At 34.2% G+C, this 26,779-nt stretch overlaps 1 protein-coding gene across 5 annotated transcripts in view; it reads right to left on the bottom strand.

Moving 5' to 3' along the window:
* Window positions 1–331: 331 nt before the first annotated feature.
* CACNA2D1 (calcium voltage-gated channel auxiliary subunit alpha2delta 1) overlaps window positions 332–26,779 on the bottom strand; it is a 501,299-nt gene continuing 474,851 nt past the window's right edge. For 4 of the 5 annotated variants that reach the window (XM_077151905.1, XM_077151925.1, XM_077151939.1 and 1 more), the window contains 3 exons: window positions 24,369–24,478; window positions 22,259–22,341; window positions 332–4,438 (listed from right to left, as the gene is read on the bottom strand). In XM_077151905.1, coding sequence (XP_077008020.1) covers window positions 4,322–4,438; window positions 22,259–22,341; window positions 24,369–24,478 — 310 coding nt within the window. In that variant the 3' untranslated portion in view covers window positions 332–4,321. Of the gene's footprint in view, window positions 4,439–5,601; window positions 5,688–22,258; window positions 22,342–24,368; window positions 24,479–26,779 lie in introns of all 5 variants that reach the window. The other variant, XR_013172125.1, reaches the window with a different exon arrangement.

Raw genomic sequence — 26,779 nt, 5'->3', positions numbered from 1 at the left:
ACTATTTTCCCAAGATCTTTAAAGCTACATGGAGACATTATATTTGCCTAAGTAGTTGTTTCACAATAGAAGTCCCAAGTCAGCTTTAATAAGTTTCTTCAGTGTCTTCACAGCAGAAGCACTTTAGAAAGGTCAGAGTTATATAAAGGAGGGGCAAGTGCATCTGTTTGTGGTTGTCAAAATGTAAAGCCCTTATGTAATCCAACATTTTCACCCGACAATGCAGAATTCTCTCCATAGGAAGACTTGCTTTCTTTAAAGTACACTTATGGCAGAGCCTTTTCTCACTTTCAACAGGATCTTAAATGAAGCAAATGATCAATCTGGGTGGTGACTTTAAATGATAAACTTTTATTCTGAATATACTGTTTTTGCACAAGAAATAACACAACATTTTCTGGGATTATAAATATTTTTATAACAGTATTATACAAATTTTTACAAAATGGTTTTATTAGGCTAGTTAATTTCCACAAAAGTGTCAAGAGAACATAAAGGGGAGTAAAGATCTACAGTTCACAAAAGCCTCTTGGTCTTTTGCATGGATGTACGCCGAGCATTTCAGTAAAAGTATCCTCAAAGTATGATCTGACAACTTTACAGCACAATATAAAAGACAGCTTTGTCAAGTCACATTATAAACTCAATCGGCATCTATATGAGGCAGTATCCCATTAGTCAAAGTGAAATTTCTTTGAGATAATTACTTATACTAGAAGAAATAAGGTAGATGAAACTATTGATGAGTGCTCTAATTCTTTGGAATTCTGGAATTTTTTTCAACACTTGATACTTTTGTTTTATTGACTTGCCCTTTACAGAAATGTACATTGAATATTAACAATATTAACATTATGCTATGGGAAGACAACAAAAGTTGCAGATAGTTAAAAAACAGTTGAAATTTAGGGCAAGTGATATAGTCATTCTATTCTACATTTTAAAAAAGTCACAACATTCCATTTTGTTTCACTAGGTCAGACTGTGTACCTCTAGAAATTTTAATGTCAACTAACATGATCGATGGAATAGTTTATGAGTTTTAAATTAAGACATAGGATTTAAGCTTTGATGGAGACAGACAAAGGCTTTAATGAGATGTAAAATACAAGAGAACATCAAATAAGCAAGTAACACTTGGGTTGCAAAGGTCACTTAAAAGGGATAATGCCTATTTGAACCCAGAGTAAGGCCAGTTTTAAAGTTAATAAAAGGAATATTATAGGAAAACTTACAAATGGCAGCAACACTGTTTTGTTTTTTCCAAGTTAAGCAATAATGCCTTGAGCATTAGAAACATGAAAAAGATCATACTAAAATCTTATAGGCCCAGGACTTAAAAATCTCTTCGGTCAAACTTGCTAACTATGTCATGTTAAAAACCTGTTACAAATATGGACCACGATTGGTGTTTGGCAGTAATGCTGGTTGTTCAAATGAAGAAAATATAAAGAAACCAATAATATGGAACTCTTTTATGTCACTCAACACCAGTACAAGACTTATTTTGATTTTGCTTTAGTGACAAACTACATTAAGCTGCATGAGTACCGCAGAAATTAAGTGAAAACAGTTTAAAAGCTTTTTCTTGATTGCTGTACTAAAAATTAATTAAAATTAATATTAATAACAAGTTATAATTAAAGTTACTGTCAAGAGTTAAAACTCCCATAAAAGCCCTAAATTTAAAATAGCAATTTGATGGGATGAGTATTATTGTCTTTAAAAAAATGAATGCCAGTCATAAAGACTACTTATCAGTCATGAGAATGATTTTTAATCAGAGACCACTTTCTCACTCAATTTATTACCATGTATGTGATTGTTATACCATATAATTTTATTTTATAACAGAAGATAAAGGATCATATCAAGACTCATGCATGAAAATATATTTTGATGGCAACAGCAATCAAATAGGACCCTGCCAAGAGATGCCGTGTTTAACTGTGAATATACAATAATAGCTTAATTGATGAAAACATACTATATCAGTGGCATTAGCCATGAAAATATATTTAATAGATTTCAAACATAATTTTAAGGTAGTTGGTTGTATGCTGGAAGCAATTTAATTATTTTCATGTGTGTCACTTATATACACAAACTAACATAATTTTATATTTTGATATCTCATTCTCAACACTTTCATGATTTAAAATAGTCTAGCAAAAGTCAACAATAAGTTGTAAATATTTAATTAACAAACAGTATGATTTAAACATATTGTTACTAGAGTGAGAAGTTTCCATGTATTTTTTAATCACTTTGGTATTTTCTAAAATGTTAATACCAGGTACAAATGAGATTACAAAACCACAACAACACATTAGAAATGGTAACTGATGTCAACTCTTAGAACAATAGCTGGCAAAGTGATTCCATTTCTCCCTTTCCCCCTTTTTAAATAAAAAATATCTTAAATAAGGAAAATGCACACAAACGGCACCCAGGGTATGTTGGTGGTGGGAATTACAAACGTATGCAAAGCTAAAAACAAAACAAATCAATCTTTTAAACTATGCAAAGAATTGTTTATATCTTTGATATGTGGATCATATTAAAGCATGCTGGATAATGTTAATAAGATTTTGACTTAAAAATGATATTTAGGAAATTTTCCAGGATATACACACACCAGAGTTGGCATGTTCAGAAAAAGAACAAATGCATTTTACCATAAAAAATATCTGCATACTTCTAGCCTTTAGCAAAATTATTCACTATCACTAGAGTTACACATTCATTTTATCCTTTCTTCAAATACTATTTACTCCTGAAAATAAGTTTTAAAAGCATAAATAATATTCTGCTACTATATTAATCTATAATGAAATATTTGTTTTACTACACTTACCATTTTCACCAAATGAGGCTGTATAAAAACAATTTGCATTATTCACAATCAAGTATTCATGTGCATACATATAGATTCAAGGTTTCCTATTTGTTCAGATTATTGTAAAAAAACTCAACCCACTGCATGGAAATTTTGGTCAAGTGACCATACCATTTTAAATGGAGGGATCAAAGCAGCAGCAGCAGCAGTTTTTGGATTGTACATGCTACTATTCAAAAGAACAAAGAGGAAACCTAGGATGAATTGTCATTGAGAACATATATGTACTTTTCAAAAAAATAAATGTGTCAAATCTGATTTATGTACTTAAAATATCTGTACATAGGTTTCCAGGCAAAAGCACGAAATCTGTATAAAATCCCTTAATTCCCATTTCACCATTTACCTAACCCAATCATTCAGCATTTACATTGCACAGTATATTCAGAGTAGTTCAATGATGTTTTTAAAGATGATTTAAGTGCATTACACTGCAAGGTTCAGATTCTTACATAACAATAATGTCACTCAGCTTTTCAATGGACTACAGTCTACATTAAGAAGAAAACAAACCAAAAAGTTAAAATAGCAGCAGCATCATGCAAAATACCCTTGGCAACCAAAGTTCACTTATCACAAGAAAAAACATTTCCCCTCCCCCCCAACAAGCTTTTCTTAGAGCATTTTGAAACACCTGGCTAGCACTACATAACTGTACTGTGAACAAAGGGAAAATGACATTGAAGCATTTATTAAGGGCTCACATTTATGAGGAAATGTGTCACATATTCAAATTTTACCCTCAAGCACCTTTAGTTTAATAATTTACTTGTATTCAAAGCATCAATTCTTTACCCCATCAAAACTTAATTGGTCATCAATTGTGTTATATTTTTTTTGGTAGAGAAGCCATTCTTCATAAGGCATTTTATTCATGGCAAATTTTTGCAGAAAATTAGCCATTATTTATATTTCAAGAGTTTGGACAATTGTTAATTCTCTCTTTTTCTTTATATATATATATATATTTTTTTCTTCTTCTTCTTCTTCTTCAATAATTACTCATAGCAGGAATCATTTTTTTAAACAGAAGAACAGAAGAACATGTGAAGGCAAAAATAACTTCCTAGGAATTTTCTCGGTAAGAATCCAGGTCAAAAGACAATTCTTATAATTCGTAAACGGTTTTATGGGGAGCCCTTTTACATGAAATCACCAGTGATACAACAACAAATTCTCAAATTTCCCAATACAGCATGTATAGCATTTTTGTTTTGATGTTATACATAGATGATGCAGCATTCACACAAGTTTAAGGACCTGACACCCTGACATGCAGCCAGTGGGTGCCTTAGAGATATGCCATGTACGGGCCCAGCTAAGGTTCTGCTGATTTGAAGACTGACCCCATTTTAATGTAATTGAGGGCTCATGTTCTGGTAGGGTCTGGAGTTTAATTATGCAGATTTCGGTTGTAGAAGGTCATAATGGGCAGTGTCTGCTGCCAGATACCAGCCAAAGCAGGAGAAACTGAATTCCAATGAGAGACCACAGGGAAGGATTTAATCCAGAAACACCACCACAGTCAGTATAATCCTCCTGATGGAAAGAAAAGGAAAAATTAAAATCTTTGTCAACTTCTGAACTCATCTTACAAAATTGCTTTAATGTGGACTCAAATAAATTCCATTTTCCTAGATTTTACTCTTCAGTTTTGCATAAAGCAATCTCCCAGCACCATTTGATGAATGCTTTAAAACTTTAAATATAGATTCTTATGATGAGGAAAGGAAGTATTTTTTAATAATAAACTGTTTTGAGTAATGTAACCAGTTTTAAATAGAAAACTTACTTTCAGTATCAAACTTCTGATATATTTATAAATGCAAGAAATAAATAAAAATAAAATTTAGTTGTCTGTTTAAAAATTTTTAAGAATTACAGTTTCAGCAGCTATACTTAGTAAGGAAAAATCGGGGACTGGTAAAGTAAATGAATTTAAGAAACAATCCCCATTTCTCATATGTCTTACATCCAAGGTGAATATACTATGCACAGCAGGAACTTCATCAAAACTTAAAATAAAATGAAGAGTAATGTACTTGAACTACAAACAATGAAGGGACACTGAAAACATTCCAAAATTAAGAGCAAGGATAGAGTCTGAGATCTACATTGTTTAGAAAACCATCAAATATAAGCAATGATTATACTCAGATTCCATACTGACTAATGACTGCTCATTAGGTTCTCTTCTAAAACAAAACTGTTCTTCATCTTTTATTACTAGATTCTATATTCTGTAACATTTTCATGTCCTTTAATTCCTTTTAAGAAATTATTTTCATTAAAAAAAAAGCCCTCCCATGTAATCATTCTCCATAACATCTTTTTTTAAGGATCCAAATAATCCAAGGTTCATCTTTCAAAAATAAAATAATAGATTATGTTAAATAAAAATGAAAGTGTTTTTTTCTTTAGAATAATTTTACAGAGACTTTAAGCTCTCAGAGAATGAGAACTTTGACTCTTTTGCTCAGTAGGTTTTAAAACAGTACCTGTTGAATATTTAATACATTTCTTCCCTGAATGTTATTTTAAGGCAGCAGAACACTTTTTGCCAGTTAGAGGAAAGAGTAAGAAGGGAATATTCTACAGTGTCAAATGCTCCTATCATTTGAAAGTCTGGGGGACAGAACCCCAAAGGAAAATTTTATTTTTCAAAAGCTATCTCCCAAAGCTAAACAGAATCATAAACTTACAATCATGTGTGTCTTTGAACACTCTCTTCCAAACTCGTTTGTTTCATCTTATATTCTTTGGCTTGATCTCCTTTTCTTCAAGCCCTCTAAATGTCAGAATTTTCCACGGATTAGTTCTATCTTTTGTTCTTTACTTTTTCCTTACGTGATCTAATCCATTTCTATGTCTTCAAATTTTAACTATTTGCTAATAACTCTCATTTTCATATCTTTGGCCATGAATCTTCCCTTGACTCCAGGTTCATATATCCACTGATCTTTACCACCTCCCCTTCTGTGTGGCTCAAAGAGACCTCAAACTTTCCCCAGATATTATTATTCTGCATCTCAGTAAATGCATCTTTAAAAGTAGTGGATTAGACTAAAGATTCAAGTCAGCTATGACCCCTCTTTTTTTCTGTAATCTAATCCATCAGCATGTTCTCTTAAATCTAGCTTCAAAGTATATCGCCAAACCCATTACTTCTTATACTCTCAGGTCCAAGTGGCAATCACCTTGAGCCTACACTCCTGAAAAAGCTGCCCCACTTGTCTCATTGCTTCTACTCTTGCCCTTTTACAATCTCTTCTCCAAAAAATGTCAGGGGATCTTCAAGAAGCCAATCCTGGCACTCCATGCGTGAAATCTCCCATCACTCTCAGAATAAAATCTGAATTCCTTACCAAGGTCTTCAAAGCTGTAGGAGCCTGGCTGCCTCTCTATCTCCATTCTCCCCTACTCTTCTTCCCTCCTACTTTCATTCAGTCTGCTCCAGTCACAGTGACTTTCCCTGCAACAGGCCATTGTGTTTACTATCTCAGGGCCTTTGCACTTACTCTTCTCTTTGCCTGAAATACTTTTCCCCCAGGTCAGGTTGCCATGTAAAATAGAGGGCACCCAGTTAAATTTGAGTTTCAGATAAACAGCAAATACCTTTTTACTGTGAGTCCCAAATATTGTATAGGGCATACATATACTAAAAAAAAAATTGTTTACCTGAAATTCAAATTTAACTAGCCAAGCATCCTGTGTTCTTCTTTTTCTAAATCTGGCAACCCTCTCTTGGGTGTATTCACGGCTGACATACTTACTTGTTTCTGGGTGCCCGTGCAATGTTCTTTCTTTATAGAGGCCTCCCCTGACTGCTCAACCTCAAACAGCTCTTCCTAACCTTGCAGTCCCATTCATCAACCTTATTTTCTAGCCTTTTCCTATATCTCCACTTTTCACTATCTGATACTTATAAAATATGTATTCATTGTCTATCCCTCCCACTAAAATGAGATACATGAGATCATGGGTTTGGTCTCATTTATTGCTGTATCTAGGGTGACCATATTACTCATTGTCCAAATTAAGGCAGTTTTGAGAATGAAAGTGAGCCTTTTAATACTTCTGCTGAGAAAAAGGGCATAAATTGTGACTCTCCCAGACTATCTCTCCCACAGAGACACGGCGAGATATGTAGTAGGTGTACAGTAAGTATTCATTGATAAATCAATACTAGATACTCAACAAGCAGCACACAGTTTGGTTGGTTAGAAACACCAAGAGCATAAAACACTACATTCAAATCCTATGGCACTTAACCAGAGGTACTCCCCCAGTTCTGGTTAGGTGCTAATTTGGTGGAATGGAAAACTAGCACACAGATGAGACCCTTTTATGCGTTTAGGATATAGACTGTCAAAGAAATTTTCATAATGCAATATTCTAGAAATGCATTATGGAAAGAAAAATATTCTCTCTGGCTCTTATTCTGTTGTTTTGATTTTTATGTTTTACTTCCATTTCTTTTGTGTGATGATGAGATATGTCTGTTCCTATTTGGGAGTCGGTAGTTCAGATAAGTTATTTGGAGTCCCTGTAGTGTGCATGTTGACTTACTTTGAAAAACCTGCCTCTTCAGTTTCCTGATCATGTTTTCTCATGTGTTTTGTATTGTGAAGCCATATTACTAAGACTTGAAATTAATCTATGAAAGTGAATTGTGGTATACATTCTAAAAACATTCTAAATCACCAATGCACAGACACAGGAGAAATCTCAGCATTTACTCCCTCTTACAGAGACAGAAATCCCACCGATAACATGACCAGACAAAGCAATCCAATATTAAAAGATTACTGTCATAGAAAATAATAAATTGGTACCTTGTTCAGTTTAAGGTATTAAAACAGAAAAAGGACACAATGCCAACCATATATATATTTATCTTAAAAATATGATGAAGAGACTAATTTTATTAGATTACCTCATAGGGGACCTCTTTCAAAATACTCTATTAATCAAGGTATCAATTTGAGAATTCTTTATTGTTTTTCCTGTTCCCATTACTCATTAAAGGGAAAAATAATCTAGAGTATAGTTACAGTCATATGATTTTGAGCCAAAGTTTATCATAAGACCGTGTATATTTTTAGTTACAATTTTTTCAATTTTCTGCTGTCAAACAGTACTGCTAAACCCTTACTCTGACTTCCACTCCCTAACCAGAACCTACGACAATTAACTGCACATAGTAAGAGCTTAATAAATTTTAATTTATTTAAATAAACTTAGAAATAAATTTTCCCCAAATAAAGTTTTCAAGTCATTTGGTCAAGAAGGTTTTGCTCTTTCTTTTCTGAATTATTATAGTCATTAAATTTCCTTCAAAACACAAATCATAGTTAAAAACCTCCACCAAATAATGACTACTTTTGAATTTAGGTTGGTCTGTATATAAGTCACCCCAGCAGCCACCTCAAAGACAATCTATATTTGAAGTTATTCAGGCAGGTAAATACTCCACAATGACTCCTAATAGGAAGAAGTTTCCTAATTTTAAAACAAAGGTCTTCTGTTACACACACTCTGTAACACTTAGCACATTAACTCATTGTTCAACCACAAATATAGAGAAATAAATATAGTTATACATAAGCACATTTATTTCTATATATTCAGTCTCTACATAGTAATATGTTTTTATAAATTGGGTGTATAAAATAATGAAGCTCCTCAACGGGAGGGCAAAGAAATTACTTTTTCTCTGAAACTGTTAATCCTATTACAACCATTTTGATATGAATTATATTCTTGGCTTGCTTTACTTTTGTCTTTGGAGTATAAATAAACGTTAGCCTTTTTGTTTGTTTATTTTCCTTTTGTTCTTCTTTGCATATAAGTCTTCACAATGGCCTTGTCAAGGCGCCATTTGAGCAGTTGGGTTTTAAGGAAGTCCTCATAGCATGGTGTGTCACATTTGTATGCCTACAATCTGTCATCTTTTTGAACTCCACAGGGTCCAATGGCCCTAGCTTTAGTCTGAGTCATTCTTTAAATGCCTTAGAGAGAAGGCACCCTTTTAAAGGCCTTAGAGCTTACACCACCATCCCAGCTTTTTTTGTAACGAGAACCTAACCCACAGCAAATTCCTGTGAGAACTAGACTAACATTGGAGCTTAGATTATGAACTTTATCAGTCTTCAATGTACGGGACAATTGCTAGCTAACCTCTCAGTATTTTTTGGTAATATTTATGTTACTTTTTCAACTTTTTTTTTTCTGGAGGAAATGCTACTTCCTTTGATATCATCACAGTAACACTTAAATTGCATAGACTGGATTCACCGTTCCGTACTGATAACTATGTTTTGAAAGACCGAAGCTAAGTAAATCTTATTAATGTATGGTATCCACCTACATCTCAAGAAAAAGATGCTTCTTGTATTCCTCAAGGAAGCAAAAATATCAATAATTTCAAACACTTTTGGAAGACGCTTTCTTCATTTTCCAAAAATTATCTCATTAAAATGTATTGCTCCCATCCACTTGTGCCTATGGTGTTATTTATTTCCATGATACATTTCCAGCAATGGTGAGACAGAAAAATATCATTATGGGAAAATTCAAAATTTTATTTTTGGGGGTGACATTATGTTAAAAATTTTAAAAAATTCATTATTACTTATAGATTTTTAAGGTAGAGGTAAAATAGAAGCTGACCTATTCAAAAGCAAGACTTTTGCAGATATTTGTATTTGATTGATAGTATGTAAATCTTATTTGTATCTAATTGATAGCATATAAATTTTATCTAACCTTGATTAAGAGAAGTGAAATTTTGAATCAAAATGTAGTAATTTTTACACTATTCCTCACCCTAGAGTATAATGTAAAAATTTATTTTCCTTCTGCTTTAATTTACTCATCTCAATTGTGATCAACTATAGCCATGATTATGCACACACATGAGTTACTAAACCTTTCATATGAAAGTGGTATGATTATTTATGTACTTCTTTAAAATATATTATTATATTATATATTTTAAATATATAATATTTTAAATATAATTAAAATATAAAATTATATTTTGATTAGCTGCTTACTTATTGATTTATATAATGTTTCCTGAGAGAAGAATTATTTGATTTCGGTCTTTTACTCTAATTATTAAAATCAACTAAGCCTATCTCACCGGGAATCTTTTGATATGAAAACCACATTTGGTTACCCTAAAACAAACCTGGTTATTTTCTGAGACTCCCTCTCCTACTGCACTTTCCCCCACCTCTGATGACCTCACTCCTTTTATAGTAATGGTCATATCTCCATCTAGTGGTTTCCCAATCAAAATGAATACCTGGACAGCAATCAAGGGCGAGGTCAACAAAAGTTGCTTTGGCAAAAACAATCATGACAATTCCAGAGCATCACAAAAAAAACTGCAGATCAGTAAATGGAACACAGAACACAACACATGAAAGCAGACTTCAAATCATCTATTCAGTAATGTTAATTATATAAATCAGAAATTTGTCAAAAAGGTTAATAAATAAATTTTACCTAGATAATGTAATATTAAAGAAAATGATTTTAGAAATTTGAAGCACTTATGCTAAAACAATTTTAAAAAACTACAGTATTTTCTGAATAAAAATCTAAAAGGTTGTTTAAATCAGATTTGCTACCAAGAAAAAGAGAACAAAAATGAGAATGGTTGATTTAGGAGTCCTTAGCAATGCTTGAGAAAATACATATGATCCATTAATTTTACATTACTAAATTTTGAAAATAAACTGTAATGATCAGCTTATATATTTCTCTTTAGTAAAAGATATCATAAGTCTGTGTATTTTTCTTCCTAGGCACTAACTTAATCTTTATATAAAACCTTATGACAAAATAATGATTTTGAAATAAATACAAGAAAATGATATTTTCTGTTTAGTATTATAAATTTTGCTCTATTTGAAATCAGCTGTGTAGAAAAACATATTTGCACTGGAATTTTAAAAACCTGACTTCAGAATATTTAATATCGTGGATTTGGAGTTAGGCATTTTTTTCTAAAAGTTCGAGCCATAAACATAAGCAAAGAAAAATTAGAGAAAGTGACTGACCATCCATAGCATATGAAAACTTGCAGTAAAATGAAGATAGGAGCTGACATCATGGTACAGGCACGACTCGTTGTGCATATAAGTTGATCCTATTAATAATGGGCAAAGTAGCAAGTACAGGAAAAGGAAAGAAAACACAGAAAAGAAGACAGACAAGATGAGATTTCATGCAATTTGCTGGCAGTTAGCAGTTAGGGTAAGCCTCCATCCAGAGCAGATTCACAGTGACCATTGCAAATAAGCATTATCAAAATACCCCACTGCCAAAGAAACACAGCACATTATTAGCACATCTAGCACATCCAGCTACTGAGCGAGAGCTGTACTTTCACACACAATCCCCTACACAATTTATAGAAACTTGAATTGTTGAAAATTTCTTTTTTAGCCAAATCTTTTGCTGCCTTGATCAAAATATATCTTTTTTTTAGTTATGAAATTTGGGGGATAATAAAGTTTCTTAAAATTTTTTTGAGATATATTTACTTATATAACCATCCAAAGTGTACAATCAGTGGTTCACAGTTTCATCATATAGTTGTACATTCATTATCACAATCAATTTTTGAACATTTCCATTACTCCAAAAAAAAGAATAAAAATAAAGATAATAATTAAGAAAAAAAACACCCCAAACATCCCATACCCCTTATCCCCCTATTATTTATTTATTTTTTTATCCTTATTTTTTAACTTATCTGTCTATATACTGGATAAAGGAAGTATCAGCCATAAGGTTTTCACAATCACATGGTCACATTGTACTGAATTATAGTTTAATCATTTCAGGTATTTACTTTTAGCTGTTCTAATCCATTAAAAACTAAAAATGGATATCTATATAAAATGCACATGAATAATCCCCTAATGACGTCTCAACTGTGTTTGAAATTTCTCAGCTGCTGAAATTTATTTCATTTCATTCTCTTTCCCATTTTGTTCAAGAATGCTTTCTCAGTCCCATAATACTAGGTCCAGGCTCATCCCCAGAGTGATGCCACACCTTGCCAGGAAGATTTACACTCTTGGGAATCATGTCCCATGTAGGAGGGAAGGCAGTGGGCTTAGCTGCTGAGTAGGCTTTGAGAGAGAGGTCTCATCTGAGCAAAAGGGAGGCTCTCTGGGGGTGGTGACTCTTAGGCATAATTATAGGTAGTCTCAGCTTTTCCTTTGTAGGAATAAATTTTGTAAGGGCAAGCCCCAAGATTGAGGGCTAGGCCTATTAAACTGGTAATCCCCCAATGCTGTGGGAGTATCAGGTCTTCCCCAGGTGGGGAAGTTTAATATTTTCACATTTTTCCCGAGTCCCTCCAGGGGACTTTGCAAATACTCTTTAATCTTCTGCCCAAATTACTCGGGGATGTATCAGGGTATCACACCAACCTGTACCAACTAATAAGATCTCACTGCCTATTCAAGAGTACATGTAATGAGGGTTTCAAATAAACTGACCATACAAGTTAAATTAAATAGTGTGCTACAGAAAATACAAGTTAAATTAAATGGTGTGCTGCAGAAAATACAATTTTTGCACCAAACATCATTCTTTGATCTCACACAGAAGTTACAGCTTTAAACACAGTCCATATACTTTACCCTTTAGTCAGATATATCTTAGTCCAAACCAGAGCTGCTTCATTCATGTTTCTAACTGAAGTCTAATCTCTTTTTCAGTTTTTTTAAAAATTTGCTTTATGGGTTAATTCTGACTTTCAGAGCCGCAGAGTTCTAGGTCTGAGTCTCAGTTGTCACACAGATACCAAAAGTTCAAGGGACCAATGAGGTTATACACAAAGAGCTCAACATCTCAGAATTCAGAAATAACCATTACAATTCAGGAATTGATGTGACTGCTGTTAAGAGCTTACAATCTAGGAACATTTACAGTAAACTTTCCCCTGATAACCTATGTTCTCGGGTTCAATTCTTAGAGTTTGCACATTACAGTTAATTCATATTAATGAGGTGGTATAATGTTTGCCTTTTTATTTTTGGCTTATTTCATTCAACATTCTGTCCTCAAGGTCCATTCACCTAGTGGTATGCCTCACAACTTATTCCTTCTTGCAGCCACAAATATTCCCATTGTATATTTTGCCCTTAGGTGAATATGCACCCTTAGGCCACCTCCATCCATTGCAAGCTGTGAATACTGCCGCTATAATAACCAGTATGCAACTATCCATTCATGTACCTGCTTTCAGTTCTTCCAAATATATACCTAATAATGGGATTGTTGGATCATATAGCAATCCTACACAGAGCGTCCTGTGGAAGCACCACTCTGCCCTCCATATGGACTGCTTCATTCTACATCTCTACCAATAGTGAAAAGGTAACAGTAAGTACATCCCTCTCTAGATGTCTTCTCCCGCGCTTGTATCTTTGTTTATATTTTAAACCATTTTATAACACATCATATAATCCATCCTAAGTAAAGTATTAATGGCTCCCGATATAATCACTTAGCTATGCATTCATCACCAAAATTTGTGTGAGGACCTTTCCATTTCTTCCACAAAAAAAAGAGGAAAAGGAATATAAAGAAAAATGAAGAATAAAAAATAAAAATTAAATTAAATTAAATGAAAGGAGAAACACCAACACCAACATCAAGAATCCCATACTCCTTCCTTATATCCTTCTCTTATTAACATTTTGCTTTGATATGCTGTCTTTGTTACATCTACTGGAAGCATATTACAATGCTACTGTTAACTATAGACTCTAGTTTGCATTGGTTATATTTTGTCCCATATACCATCCCATTTTCAGCACCTTGCAATGTTCCTCATTTAAAAACATTCATATTTGTACAACTAATCACCATCATTGACTACTCCAGGCTTCACTAAATTATACAGTCTCAGTCTTTTCCATCTTTTCTTCTGATGTCATACATGCCCCCTCTTTCAACCATATGCACCCTCAACTTTGTTCAGTGTACTTACAATATTGTGCCACCAACAGATAGTATTGTGCTATTCATTTATGGATCTGTACAATCAATCCTGTTGAACATTCTGTACTCCTTTAGCATCAAATGCCTAATTTCTACCCTCTTTCTATGTCCTGAAAACCTGTGTTCTCAACTTTAATTCTAAATGTTCACTCATTAATGCTAGTTTCTATTAGCGAAACCATACAGTATTTGTGCTTTTGTCTCTGGCTAATTTCACTCAGCATAATATCCTCAAGGTTCATCCACATGGTTGCATGCTTCTTGACTTTACTCTGTCTTACTGCTGCATAATGTTCCATTGTTATGTGTGTTATGTTTGGCCACTCATCTATTGATTGACATTTGGGCTGTTTCCATCTCTTGACAACCGTGAATAATGCCATTATAAATATCAGTATGCAAATGCCCATTCATGTCCCTGCCTTCAGTTCCTCCAAATATATACCTAGTAATGGGAATGCTGGATCATATGGCAATTCTATAGTTACCTTCTTGAGGAACCACCAAACTGCCTTCCAGAGTGTTTTCACTTCTACATTCCCACCAACAGTGAATATGTGTGTCTTTCTTCACATCCTCTCCAGGATGCAATTTTCTGTTTTTTGTTTGTTTGTTTGTTTTTTAATAATGGCCATGCTAATAGGTATAAGATGATATCTTACTGTGGTTTCGATTTGCATTTCCCTAATAGCCATTGAAGTTTAGCATCTTTTCATATGTTTTTGAGCCATCTATATTTCCTCTTCAGAAAAGTGCCTGTCCATGTCTTTTGCCTATTTAATTGGGTCATTTATCTTTTTGTTGTTGAGTTGTAGGACCTCTTCATATATTTTGGATATTAGACCCTTATCTGATATATGGTTTCCAAATATTGTCTACCTTTGCAAAGGTTGTCATTTTACTTTCCTGACAAAGTCCTCTGAGGCATAAAAGTTTTCAATTTTGAGGAGTCCCCATTTATCTACTTCTCTCATTGCCTGTGCTTTGCATATAAGGTCTAGGAACCACCTCCTATCACAAGATCTTTAAGATATTTTTCTACAATTTTTTCTAAAAGTTTTATGTTCTTTGCTCTAATGTTTAGGTGTTTCATCCATTTTCAGTTAATTTTTGTATGAGGTGTAAGACAGAGGTCTTCTTTCATTATTTTGGATACAGATATCCAGTTCTCCAAACACTGTTTATTGAAAAGGCTGCTCTGCCAGTTGAGTTGGCTTGACCACCTTATCAAAGTACAACTGTTCATAGATGAGAGGGTCTATTTCTGAACACTGAATTTGATTCCATTGGTCAGTGTATCTATCCTTATGCCAGTGCCATGCTGCTTTGAGCACTATAGCTTCGTAATATGTTTTAAAGTTCAGTAGTGTGAGACCTCATTTCATTAGTTCCAGATAGCTATTTTTAATTTATTTGAAACACCCTGCCCTTCCAAATAAATTTGGTAATTTGCTTTTCTACTATTTTGCAGAATAAGTTGTTGGGATTTAATTGGTATTGCATTGACCTTATAAATCAATTTGTGTAGAACAAACATCTTAACTATTTATTTTTCCAATCCATGAGCATGGCATGTCCTTTCATTTATTTAGGTCTACTTTGATTCCTTTTAGTAATTTCTTGTAATTTTCTATGTATAGAATTGGTTAAATTATTGGTTAAATTTATTCCTAAATATTTTCTTATTTTGTTTGTTATTGTAAATCAAATTTTTTTCTTGATTTCCTCCTTAGATGCTTTTTACTCTAGTGTATAGAAATGCTACTGACTTTTTCATGTTGATCTTGTACCATCACTTTGCTGTATTAATTTATTTGTTCTAGGGACTTTGCTGTGCATTTTTCAGGATTTTCTACATATAATATCATGCCATCTGCAAACAGTGAAAGTTTCACTTCTCCCTTTCAATTTGGATGCCTTTTTGTTTCTTTTTCTTGTCTAACTGCTTTGGCTAGAACTTCAAGCACAATGTTAATAACAATGATGACAGTTGGTATCCTTGTCTTATTCTTGATCTTAGAGGGAAAGCTTTCAGTCTTTCCCCATTGAGGATGATGTTACCTGTGGGTTTTCATCTATTCATTTTACTATGTTGAGGAAGTTCCTTTCTATTCCTATCCTTTTAAATGTTCTAATCAAGAAAGGATAATGAATTTTGTGAAATGTTTCTGCATCAATTTTATACTGCATCAATTGAGATGATTATGTGGTTTTTCTGCTTTGATTTATTGATGCAGTATATTACATTAATTGATTTTCCTGTGTTGAACCAGCCATCCATACTTGGAACAAATCCCACTTGGCCATGGTGTATTGTTCTTTCAACGTGCCCCTGGATTTAATTTGCAAGAATTTTATTGAGGATTTTTGCATCTATATTTCATATAAGAGATTGCTCTGTAACTTTCTTTTCTTGTAGAATCTTTATCTGACCTTGGTATTAGGATGATATTGGTTTCATAGAATGAGTTAGGTAGCTTTGCCTTCTCTTCAATTTTTTTGAAGAGTTTGAGCAGGACTGGTACTAATTCTTTCTTGGATGTTTGATATATTTCACTTGTAAAGTCATCTGGTCCTGGACTTTTCCTTTTCAGGAGCTTTTTGAAGATTGGTTCAATCTCTTCACCTGTGATTGGTTTGTTGAGGTCATCTATTTCTTCTAAAGTCAGTGTTGGTTGTTCATGCTTTTATAGGAAGTTGCCTATTTCACCTATGTTGTCTATTTGTTTTGTTTGTTTGTTTTGCTTTGCCAAATACTTGCTCATAGCAGCTTTTCAGTATCTCCTTTACTTAGACAAGGTCAGTAGTTATGTCTCCACTCCATTACTGGTTTTATTTGCATCTTCTGTCTCTTTTTATTTTTCTCAGCCTAGCTAAAGGTTCATTGATGTTCTCAAAGAAATAACTTCTGGTTTTGTTGATTCTCTGTTGTTTTCATGTTCTGAATTTCGTTTACTTCTGCTCAAATCTTTGTTATTTCTTTCCTCCTATTTGCTTTGGAGTTACTTTTCTGTTCTTTCTCTAGTTCCTCCTGGTGAACAGTTAATTCCTCAATTTTTGCTCTTTATTCTCTCTTTTTTATTTTTTTTTTGGCATGGGCAGGCTTGCTCTGGGAATCGAACCCATGGTTGATTGGCATGGCAAGTGAGAATTCTGCCACTGAGCCACCATTACACTGCCCTATTCTTATTCTTATTATTTAATATAAGCATTTAGGGCAAAAAAAAAACCCTCTCAGCACCACCTTTGCTACATCCCATAAATTTTGATATGTTGTGTTTTCATTTGTCTCAAGATATTTTTTTATTTCTCGTATAATTTCTTCCATGACCACTGGTTCTTTAACAGTGTGTTGTTTAGCCTCCACATATTTGTGAGTTTTCTGGTCTTCCGCCTGTTACTGATTTCCAACTTCAATCCATTATGTACCAAGAAAGTGTTTTGTACAGTTTCAATCTTCTTTAATTTATATAGAATTGCTTTGTAACTCAGCATTGATCTATCGTGGCGAATGATCCAATGAGCCCTTGAGAAAAATGTGTATCCTGCTGTTGTGGAGTGTCTATTATAATTGTCTATTAAGTCTAGTTCCATTATTCATGCTATTCAACATCATTGTTTCCTTACTGATCCTCTGTCTAGATATTCTATCCATTGGTATGAAATCTCCAATTATTAGTGTAGAGGTGTCTACTTCTCCCTTCAGTGTTGTCAGTGTGTGCCTCATGCATTTTAGGGGACTCTGGCTCAGTGCATAAATATTTATGACTGTTATGTGTTCTTGATGCATTGTCCCTTTTATTAATACATAGTGTCCGTTTATGTTGCTTTTGTTTTCCAATTGAAGTCTAATTTGTCTGCTATTAGAATAGCTACTCCCTCTTTTCTGGTTGTTGTTTGTGTGAAACATCTTTTTCTAGCCTTTCACTTTCAACCTATTTTTGTCCTTGGGTCTATTTAGATAGGTCCTGTTTTTTAGTTCATTCTGCCAGTCTATGTTATTTGACTGGGGAGTTTAATCCATTAACATTTAATGTTATTACTGTAAAGGCAGTACTTTCCTTTACCATTATGTCTTTTGGATTATATATGTCATCTCTTATTTTCTCTCTCTCCCTCTTTTTACCTTCCTGATAGTGTTCCTTTCTACACTCTTCTCCAAATCTCTGTCTTCTGTCTTTTCCTATGTACCTGAAGTGTTCCCTTTAGTATTTCTTGTACAGCAGGTCTCTTTGTTCACAAATTCAGTATCTGTCTGAAAATATTTTAAACTCTCCCTCATTTTTGAAGGACAGTTTTGCTGGGTATAGAATTCTTGGTTGGCAGTTTCCCTCTTTTTTTATTTTAAACAAATCATACCACTGCCTTCTTGCTTCCATGTTTTCAGCTGAGTAATCTGCACATAGTTTATTAAGCTTCCCTTCCATGTGATGGGACACTTTTCTCTTGCTGTTTTCAGGATTCTCTCTTTGTCTTTGACATCTGACTATCTGAATAGTAAGTGTCTTGAGATCTATTTGGATCTTTTCTTTTTGGATTTTGCTGGATTTGTAATTTTATGTCCTTCATAAGAGATGGGAAATTTTCAGTGGCTATTTACTTCATTTTTCTTTCAGCCCCTTTTTCCTTCTCTTCTCATTCAAGAACACCCATAACATGTATATTCATGCACTTCATGTTACCATTCAGTTCCCTGACACCCTGCTAATATTTTTCTATTCTTTTTCCTATCTTTTCTTTTGTGTGTAGGATTTCAGGTGTCCTGTTCCCCAGTTCACTAATCCTTTCTTCTGCCTCTTCAAGTCTACTGTTGTAGGTCTCCACTGTGTTTTTCATCTCTTCTATTTTGTTTTCATTACCATAAGTTCTGTCATTTGATTTTTTCAAACTTTTGAGTTCTTTTTCATGTATGCCCAACATCTTCTTTAAATCCTTCATCTCTTCTGCCATATCTTCCCTCAACTCACTGATTTGATTTCGTATGTCTGCTTGAACATCTTTTACTGGGTCATATCTTCATTTTTCCTAATATAACTAGTAATTTTCTGCTGGTATCTAGGCATCTGATTTGCTTGACTAGTTTATTCTGGAGGTCTTTCAACTAGGGTTTCATGTTGGCTGGCTTTACTCTCTATCTATCTGCTTTTAGGAGTTCAGTTCAACTTATTCTAGACCTCTAGCATAGCTTCTGTTTAATTGAGCAGAATTTTTAAACTTTTGTTTTTCTAGTTCTTGCCCTCAATATGGGGAAACTTTTTTGGGGGGGGAGGGTCTCCCCATATATGACTGACATCAATCACATATTCCCCAACCAAAAAGATCCAGGTCAAAGGAGGAGGGTGTTATCAGTATCAAATTTCCATGAGGACGAGACCCAGCACATTGTCACACTTTCCTATGAAGCCTCTTGACTCTGTATTTTTCTTGTTCTGCCCAGCAGGTGGTGTTTGTCAGCCTGCTGCTCCCCACCAGTGTAAAGTGATGCAGTGCCTTTAATTCTCAGCAGACCCTCCCTGCCAGGGGCATGATTGAGACAGATGCTGAGGTAGAAAGCAGGCTTATGTTGTTTCTGTTTTTCAGCCCCTGGGGCCTGAATCCCCTGAAGGAGGGCTGCTACTTGAGCTGGGCCCTGGTCCCTTTTCCTTGGAGTGGATACACCCTTTGGGGAATTATTTTTCCTACTTGACTCATTACTTGTTTCCCAAACTTATCTTAATTAAGACCTTGCCTGGGCCCAAAGTGACAATCAAAAATACCTGAGGCTCTCAAATGAATTACTTAAAATAGTTCTAAAAAAGTCACTTTTCGGTGCCAGTCCCCTACCCCCAAGTTTCACCAGTCAAGAGCCGGTGTTGTTACCTGACTGTATGTACCCCCCTTTCCAGTACTCTCAGCTTGACCAACTCCAAAATCCTCCATCTTTATTCTTTTTTATTTTACTTTTTTGTCTGTCAGCCTCCACCTACTCTCTGCTGGGATTAAAACTGCAACTGGAGCTTGGCTGAGCTACTTTCCCTTGCTCCCAGTTGAGAGTACTTAAAGATATGCCCTTTAGGAAACTATTTCCTTCATCTGACTAGTTACTTTGTCTCTTAGACATATGCTAATTCCACCCTTGTGTTGGGCAGTGCTGAAGCCTGAGAATGCTGGCAGTTCTATTTAGTAATCTGTTAGGAAGTTAAAAAAAGAAAAAAAAAGAAGAGGGAAAAAAGTCCTTTTCAGAGCTGGACTCCAGCCCCATTAGTTTGTCAGTCAAGAGCTGGAGTTGGTACCTGGCTCTATGTGCTCTTTTTCCAGTATTTTAAGCTTGTTCAATTAAAACAGACTTTTTTTTTTTTTTTTTCCCCATCAGTCCTCCCACCTGCTGGGATGTAACCTCTGGGTTCCTTTCATGCTTGCTCCAGGTTTATCTGTGTCTAGAGCTTGGATTCAGCAGTTGAATTTGTTAGTTAATTTTGCAACTAGAGCTTGGTTGAACTGCTTTCCTTGCTCCAAGTAGAGAGGGTTTCTTTTTCCCTTGGGGAACCAATTCCAAGACAGCCTGCCATGCCATCTGGGGAGGGGCACCAGCCTCCATGGCTTGGGAAACTTACAGTTCTGTGTGGGATCTTAGCCATTCCACCTACTCTAGACTGGGGTAAGATGTGCGTGCTGTCACTGAAGTCCCCCTAACGAGTTGTTCCAGACAGTTCCTGGCTATTTACTACCTTCCCTGGAGGACTAAGTAAATTCCACATCTCACTAGCCACTATCTTGCCCCACCCCTGTAATAAGGTTTTTATAGCATTTAAAAAATCCATCTGAACGATTTTAATCTCAGTCTTTGCACTGCTTAAAGTTAGTGACAATACAGTTAATGTGTGAAGTTTCCTGAATTAGCTGCACTGCCCCAAGGCCCTCATCCAACACTTTGGTGAGATTGATTTGACATGAGTAAAGCTTCTGAAAGCGTAGTTGATAGAACAATAGGATTTATCATTTATGCATATTACTGAAGTGTTACTGAGTAAAACTGAAAAAATTATTTAGCTTCAAGTTTGGACCACTTCTCTTATCAAAGAGGACTGAATGATCAATAGCTCTCACAGACAACTGGGGTATACTGTCTAAAACATCTAGCATTTTTAGTTGTATTCTCTACCACTGATATTATTTTTCTTTGTTCCACTTCTAATTTCAATGATATGATTTTATAACATCTATCTGTGGAAGTGCCTTTATCCTTTCTGGAAAAAATGTGGCTATATTATTGAGTAAATAAGTACATAGTAGGTAAATTGAATATAAATAAATATAAAAAACCCTCTTCATTATGAATGCACATTAATCAAAACATGCTTTAGCATGATTCTTGAATAAGCAGTTCATGGTATGATAGTGCTCTATGTTTTGATACTCATGATGTGATAAGCCATTTAAAACAAACATGCACCTTGAAGAACCACAGAACTGGGGAATATCACATTTAAAATCTACAAAAAATGTAGGCAGTACTTTTTGTGTGGTCTTCATCTTTGAGAACAAATTTAAATTTTTAAATAATCTAATTTCAAAAACATGAAGTTGGTTTGCAGTTAGAAACAAGAGTGTTTATTAGGGGAGGTCCACTGCCTTAAAGGAAAAGTAGTGGTCGTACTTAGATAATACACATTAAGAAGTCTTTGCAATATTTTATCAAATTAACCATGTATAACTGACCTGGTCTAATTTCAAGTATTAGAAAAAAATATTAAACAACTAATGGAAATAATATAAATCAGAAACCACATGAAAGAATGAACCATAAAATAATAGGAAATAACTGTTTAACTTTTTTTTTTTTTTGAATGCTGTATGGTAGGGGTCACATTTCTTTCTTTTTCCATGTGAGTATCCTGTGTTTAACTGGTTTTTAAATATACTAAAGACTAAACACAAACTAATAAATATATTGTAATTAAAGTATCATCTACAGCTCAGGACTGGAAATATAAGTTAAAGTTGTAGATATACACACACTATAAATAACACATACATGTTATTATTTATTAGAAAGGCTTTGAAATCATCAGCTTCATGAGTCTGGATTATTAATGCATTGATGGGATTGTGTTTGAAAGTACAATTTCTGTGGGAAAGACAGATAAAAGAAGCAACTGTTTAGGTTACGCTAACCACAAAAACTGTTGAAATGAGAAATCTATCCACCAGCAAGTACACCATGTTAATGAGGGATACTCTGGTTAAGACATTATGTTTGAATTAAAACTGCAATTTGTCTTCTTAAATGCTTCTGGACAGTGGTTTTATTTCACATATTTTAATTCAGGAAAAGTTTCCTCTTACCAGGTCATTGTTATCAAAGCAGACATCAGGCCCTTTTCGGTATCTGGGCTGCTTAACCATATCACAAGGATCTGGACCATCAGCTAAAAAGACTTGTTAAGGAATATGATGTGATTTAAAAATACATACATATAAGGAATACAATATATTTGTTTTCCAAAGCAAGCAGGAGACATCGATGTTATGACTCCAGTCCAACACAACTGGCTTAACCCATTTGTAAATAGGACTTTTGAAGTTGTTATTAGTTAAGGTGTGTGCAGACTGAATGCAGGAAGGCTTGGGTTGAAATCCCAATAAGCAAAGGAAATTAGACACAGAAAAGAGAAGCCACAGGGAGCAGCTAGAATCTGGAAGTGAAAGCAGTCTGGAAGAAACAGGAGAAGATGTCACCATGTACTGCCATGTGATAGAAAAGCCAAGGAACCCAAAGCTTGCTGGTCAGCCAGAAGATCCTGACCCAAGGAGGAAGTAAGTCTTCTAGCCTTGCCAATCAATTCCTTTTGTTAAACCAAGCCATTGTACGGCATTTGTTTCATATGTTAGGAAACTAAAACAGATAATGCTTCAAAAATAAAAACAATTAACATAAGCCCTAATGAAAGACAAAGGTGACTGTCTATCTTTCTTTTTGCTCTAATAGAAAACAGGCAACCATTCAGCAAGGACCAAAATTACTACATTTTGCATTTCAAGAATATTTGTTACAGTGCCTTACATTCCATAAATGTCTGCAACAAAGAGAGGAAACGAAGGTTCAGTTGTCACATGAAAATATTGGTTTGAACAACTTGATTATAAATTATAAGGTTATTTTAACATGTTATATATGTCTCTTTATATCTGATATATATAGAAAACCAAAAAAAAAATCCTTTTTACTCATAGTTTATAAAATTGTATATGGGATATAACATCAAATTTCTACTAAAACTCAAAATACTACCAGTTCAATTACATTTCCCTGAACATTATTTCAACAATATATATTATTTATTACTATTTATAAGTTGTAAAGTAATGTTCCTATCAGATCAGTGTAAATGTAGCAAAGAATGCATAATATAAATTAGTATAGCTTCCTGTGGCCCCATAGAATATCCTGTCTTAGGGGTGAAGCAACATTCCCATTTTCCCTGACAGACTCAGTTCTAGAAAAGAAAGTATCCTCTGGTTTTCCTCTCCAAACTAACCCTAATGCTAAAAGTAGTTTTGATGATGAAACAAAGCTTAACCTCAGCTCCTTTGTTAAATTAACATTTACTGATTCTGCACAAAGGGTGTGAGGTTTAACTAAAACTTTACAAACATTATTTAGTTAATTTTCAAAGGAAGTTTTCACAATACTGTCTTTTAAAGAAGTGAAAACTGAGATGACAAGAATCAGATGACATGATGCATTTATTTTTCTTAAAATCCTGGCTTATATTCCTGAATGATCTTCAATTAGTACTTTAATTAACCAATCATCCGCACAAGCAAAACATTTTGAACTCTTTTAATTCTACTAATTATACATTAGTGGTGTCATCCTCGTTTTCCCTTGGTAAATACATTAAGTCACATTCCATTCAAAGTAAACATAACCAAACAGTATTGAAGCCGAAAAAAGTAAGACACTGTTGACTCTATAGAGCATGGCTCCATTTTTGATGTTTGTTGACAACTTTCAGGCTCCACAACTCCCTTTGCCCTCTGCCTCATCTGAGCAAGCTGATAGGAAATCCAGGTGCTCCTTCCTTTGACACCACCATGAAGTTGAAGCCCACAAGGTCCATTCTACACAGGCAGAAACCCAGCACCAATGCCTAGCCACCACAAAACCACAGAAAACTGTGGTTTTCTGAAGTCTTTTTGGATCTGTCAGGGAACCTGCCCTGCCCTCTCCAGAAAGACTTATTATGTGAATAATAAGCCTTTTCGTACTGAAATGGTACATGAGTGGCATCATCAGCCACATTTTTGGGGAGAGATTCTTCCTGCCTTCATGAGTGACCACAATATTCTTCAAGATATTTCTCTTCACGAGCATAAGCAAAGTGACAGGGTTAAGTAATACATTACTTTAAGATAGCTTTCTGTTCTTGGCATCTCTGATGTCAAAGGATACAAGTCTGCTCTGCTTGTATGAGCAATCGTGTGTCACAGGGACATGTTCCTTTGCTCTCGACCATTATGAATATTAAATTGGTGTTCATAAGCTTTTCCACATGAAAGATTCTGTAAAATAAATATTAAAAACATCACAGAATATTAACATGATGTTAGAGAAAATATTTCAAGGATCCTTCACATGAGAAAAAGAAAATATGACATTTTGAAAAACATAGCATCACCAACATCAAAATGAGAATGATTTTAAAGGAGAAAGAGTACCATTTTAATTTATTAGCACACATATTACCTCTCTCAGATGAATAGTAAAAAACTGCAACAGAAGATGTAACCTTTGTTTTCTAAGTGTTATTCCTCATAAAATAAGCAGTATTTATGGTGCTAAAATTCTTGGAAAAATGAACTGATTTAACATATTTAAAGAATTATAATATTTAGCACTGAAAATCTGCTAAAGTTGCCTTATTTTACATATATATAAACTGAGCACAAAAATGGTGACTTAAACTGCCCAGTTAATGGTAAACTAAACTTTCTATCCAAAATGGTAACTTCTAGCCACATGTGGCGATGGAGTACAGGCATAACTCCTTTTATTGTGGTTTGCCTTATTGAGCTTCATAGAAACTACATTCTTACAAATGAAGATTTGTGGCAACCCTGTGCCAAGCAAGTCTATTGGTGCCATTTTTCCAACGTGTGCTCATTTGTGTCTCTGAATCACAATTAAGGTATCTACATTGGTTTTTAGACATAATGCTATTGCACATTGAATAAACTATAGTATAGTGTAAACGTAACTTCTATATGTACTGGGAAACCAAAAAAATCATGCGATTTGCTCTACTGCAGTGGTCTAGAACCAAATCCTCACTATCTCCAAGGTATGGTTATATTTGAAAATGCAGCAAGAGAGAATGGACATAATTTTAAATTTTTATTTAATTTTAAATGGAATTGAAATAGCCACCTGTGGTTGGTCTTTACTAGATTAGACAACACAGATGTAAATAGGACCAAGGTTTTTAGATTCTACCCACTGTTTTGCCCACACTTTAAGCTGTTTCTGCCTTCTTTGGAAGCCAATACAAAAAATGTAGGTGTCAATTAAAATAATTTCTTTATGATTATACATTTTTCAAAAAAGTGGATCTTGTTTCTTTTCCCCAAGTGGAATGTGGGACACAAGCATAAAATCAGAGGAAATCATGAGTCAACTTAATGTTTTGATTACATTGATCTTTACAACTGAAATTTCACCAGTTCTTTAAGCCCACGTTGCTTAATGAATAAATTAATAAAAGGCCACAGGATTTTGAAACTATTTCTGATGTACCCGCCAAACAGGCTAGAATTGTGTTTCCTAAAGTTGGTGGGCTGATGGTAAATCTAGAGAGTCTGCTGTTTCCTGAGCTCATGCCTGACTCCTACCCTTTCCTCTCCCTCCTCAACTTGCACTAAAGTAGGTCATAAAATCTTACTATGACAGTTATAAATTCATGCTAGTTTCAGTAAATTCCCTTCTTGGGAATACTCTGTTATAAACTTCTTTTCTGATCCCCCAGTAACTTTGAGTATTCCAGCTTTTCCATATTCTCAGATTACTTCGCCTTCTCATATTCCCTCTTCTCTATGTTAACATTTCTAATTATAGAATAAGCTGCCCTCTTCTCCTTCTAAAAGCAATGTGATCCAATTCTGTGCTTTGTAACCTGTGACTGTGTGTTCCTTTCTCCTGAGGCATGGGTTATCATTTTCTTCACAAAACTTCACAATTTCCCATCTCACCTTTCTCCTCCCTCCCACTTAACCAAATGAAATTTGCCATATTTTCCAAAAAAAAAAGAAAAGTAACAAATCCAAGTTACTCTCTCCGACTGCAATCCTATTTTTCACTCATTATCCAAGTTAAAGAGTAATTTATGCATCTATCCTTCTACACTTCAAATCTCAGGTAATCTGGTAAATTACTGTAATGACACAATTCCTTAAAAAGAAACTAAAGAAATAAAGGTCAATAAAACCATATATATCATAGCTATTGGTTCATTATAGAAGGACTCAGTGAATACATGTATTTGCTTCAAATTTTATGGTGTTTTGCAACTACTGTCTGCCTACCTTTACCCTTACCTTAGGAAACAATATTTTCACCTAATCCCTTCAGTTTCAAATTAGAGATATACCCAATTCTTCATGTCAGTGAAGATAAAAAGGAACAACAAACAAACAAACATAAAAGACCCAGAATATCTTCTTGTAAGCCTTTAGTTATCACATATAAAAAGAAATTATATATTTAGTTTAGAATTACTTAATATAATTCTACAACTTTCACTATATTAGAAAATGTTTATTATGGATTCTTTTAGGCAAAAAATACACTAAAATATCATCATCAAATTT

This window comes from Tamandua tetradactyla, chromosome 1, assembly GCF_023851605.1.
Source record: "Tamandua tetradactyla isolate mTamTet1 chromosome 1, mTamTet1.pri, whole genome shotgun sequence".
In the NCBI taxonomy this organism is placed as follows: domain Eukaryota; kingdom Metazoa; phylum Chordata; class Mammalia; order Pilosa; family Myrmecophagidae; genus Tamandua; species Tamandua tetradactyla.
Note: the sequence above shows the minus strand (reverse complement) of the source record. Positions and strands in the feature narration are given on the sequence as shown.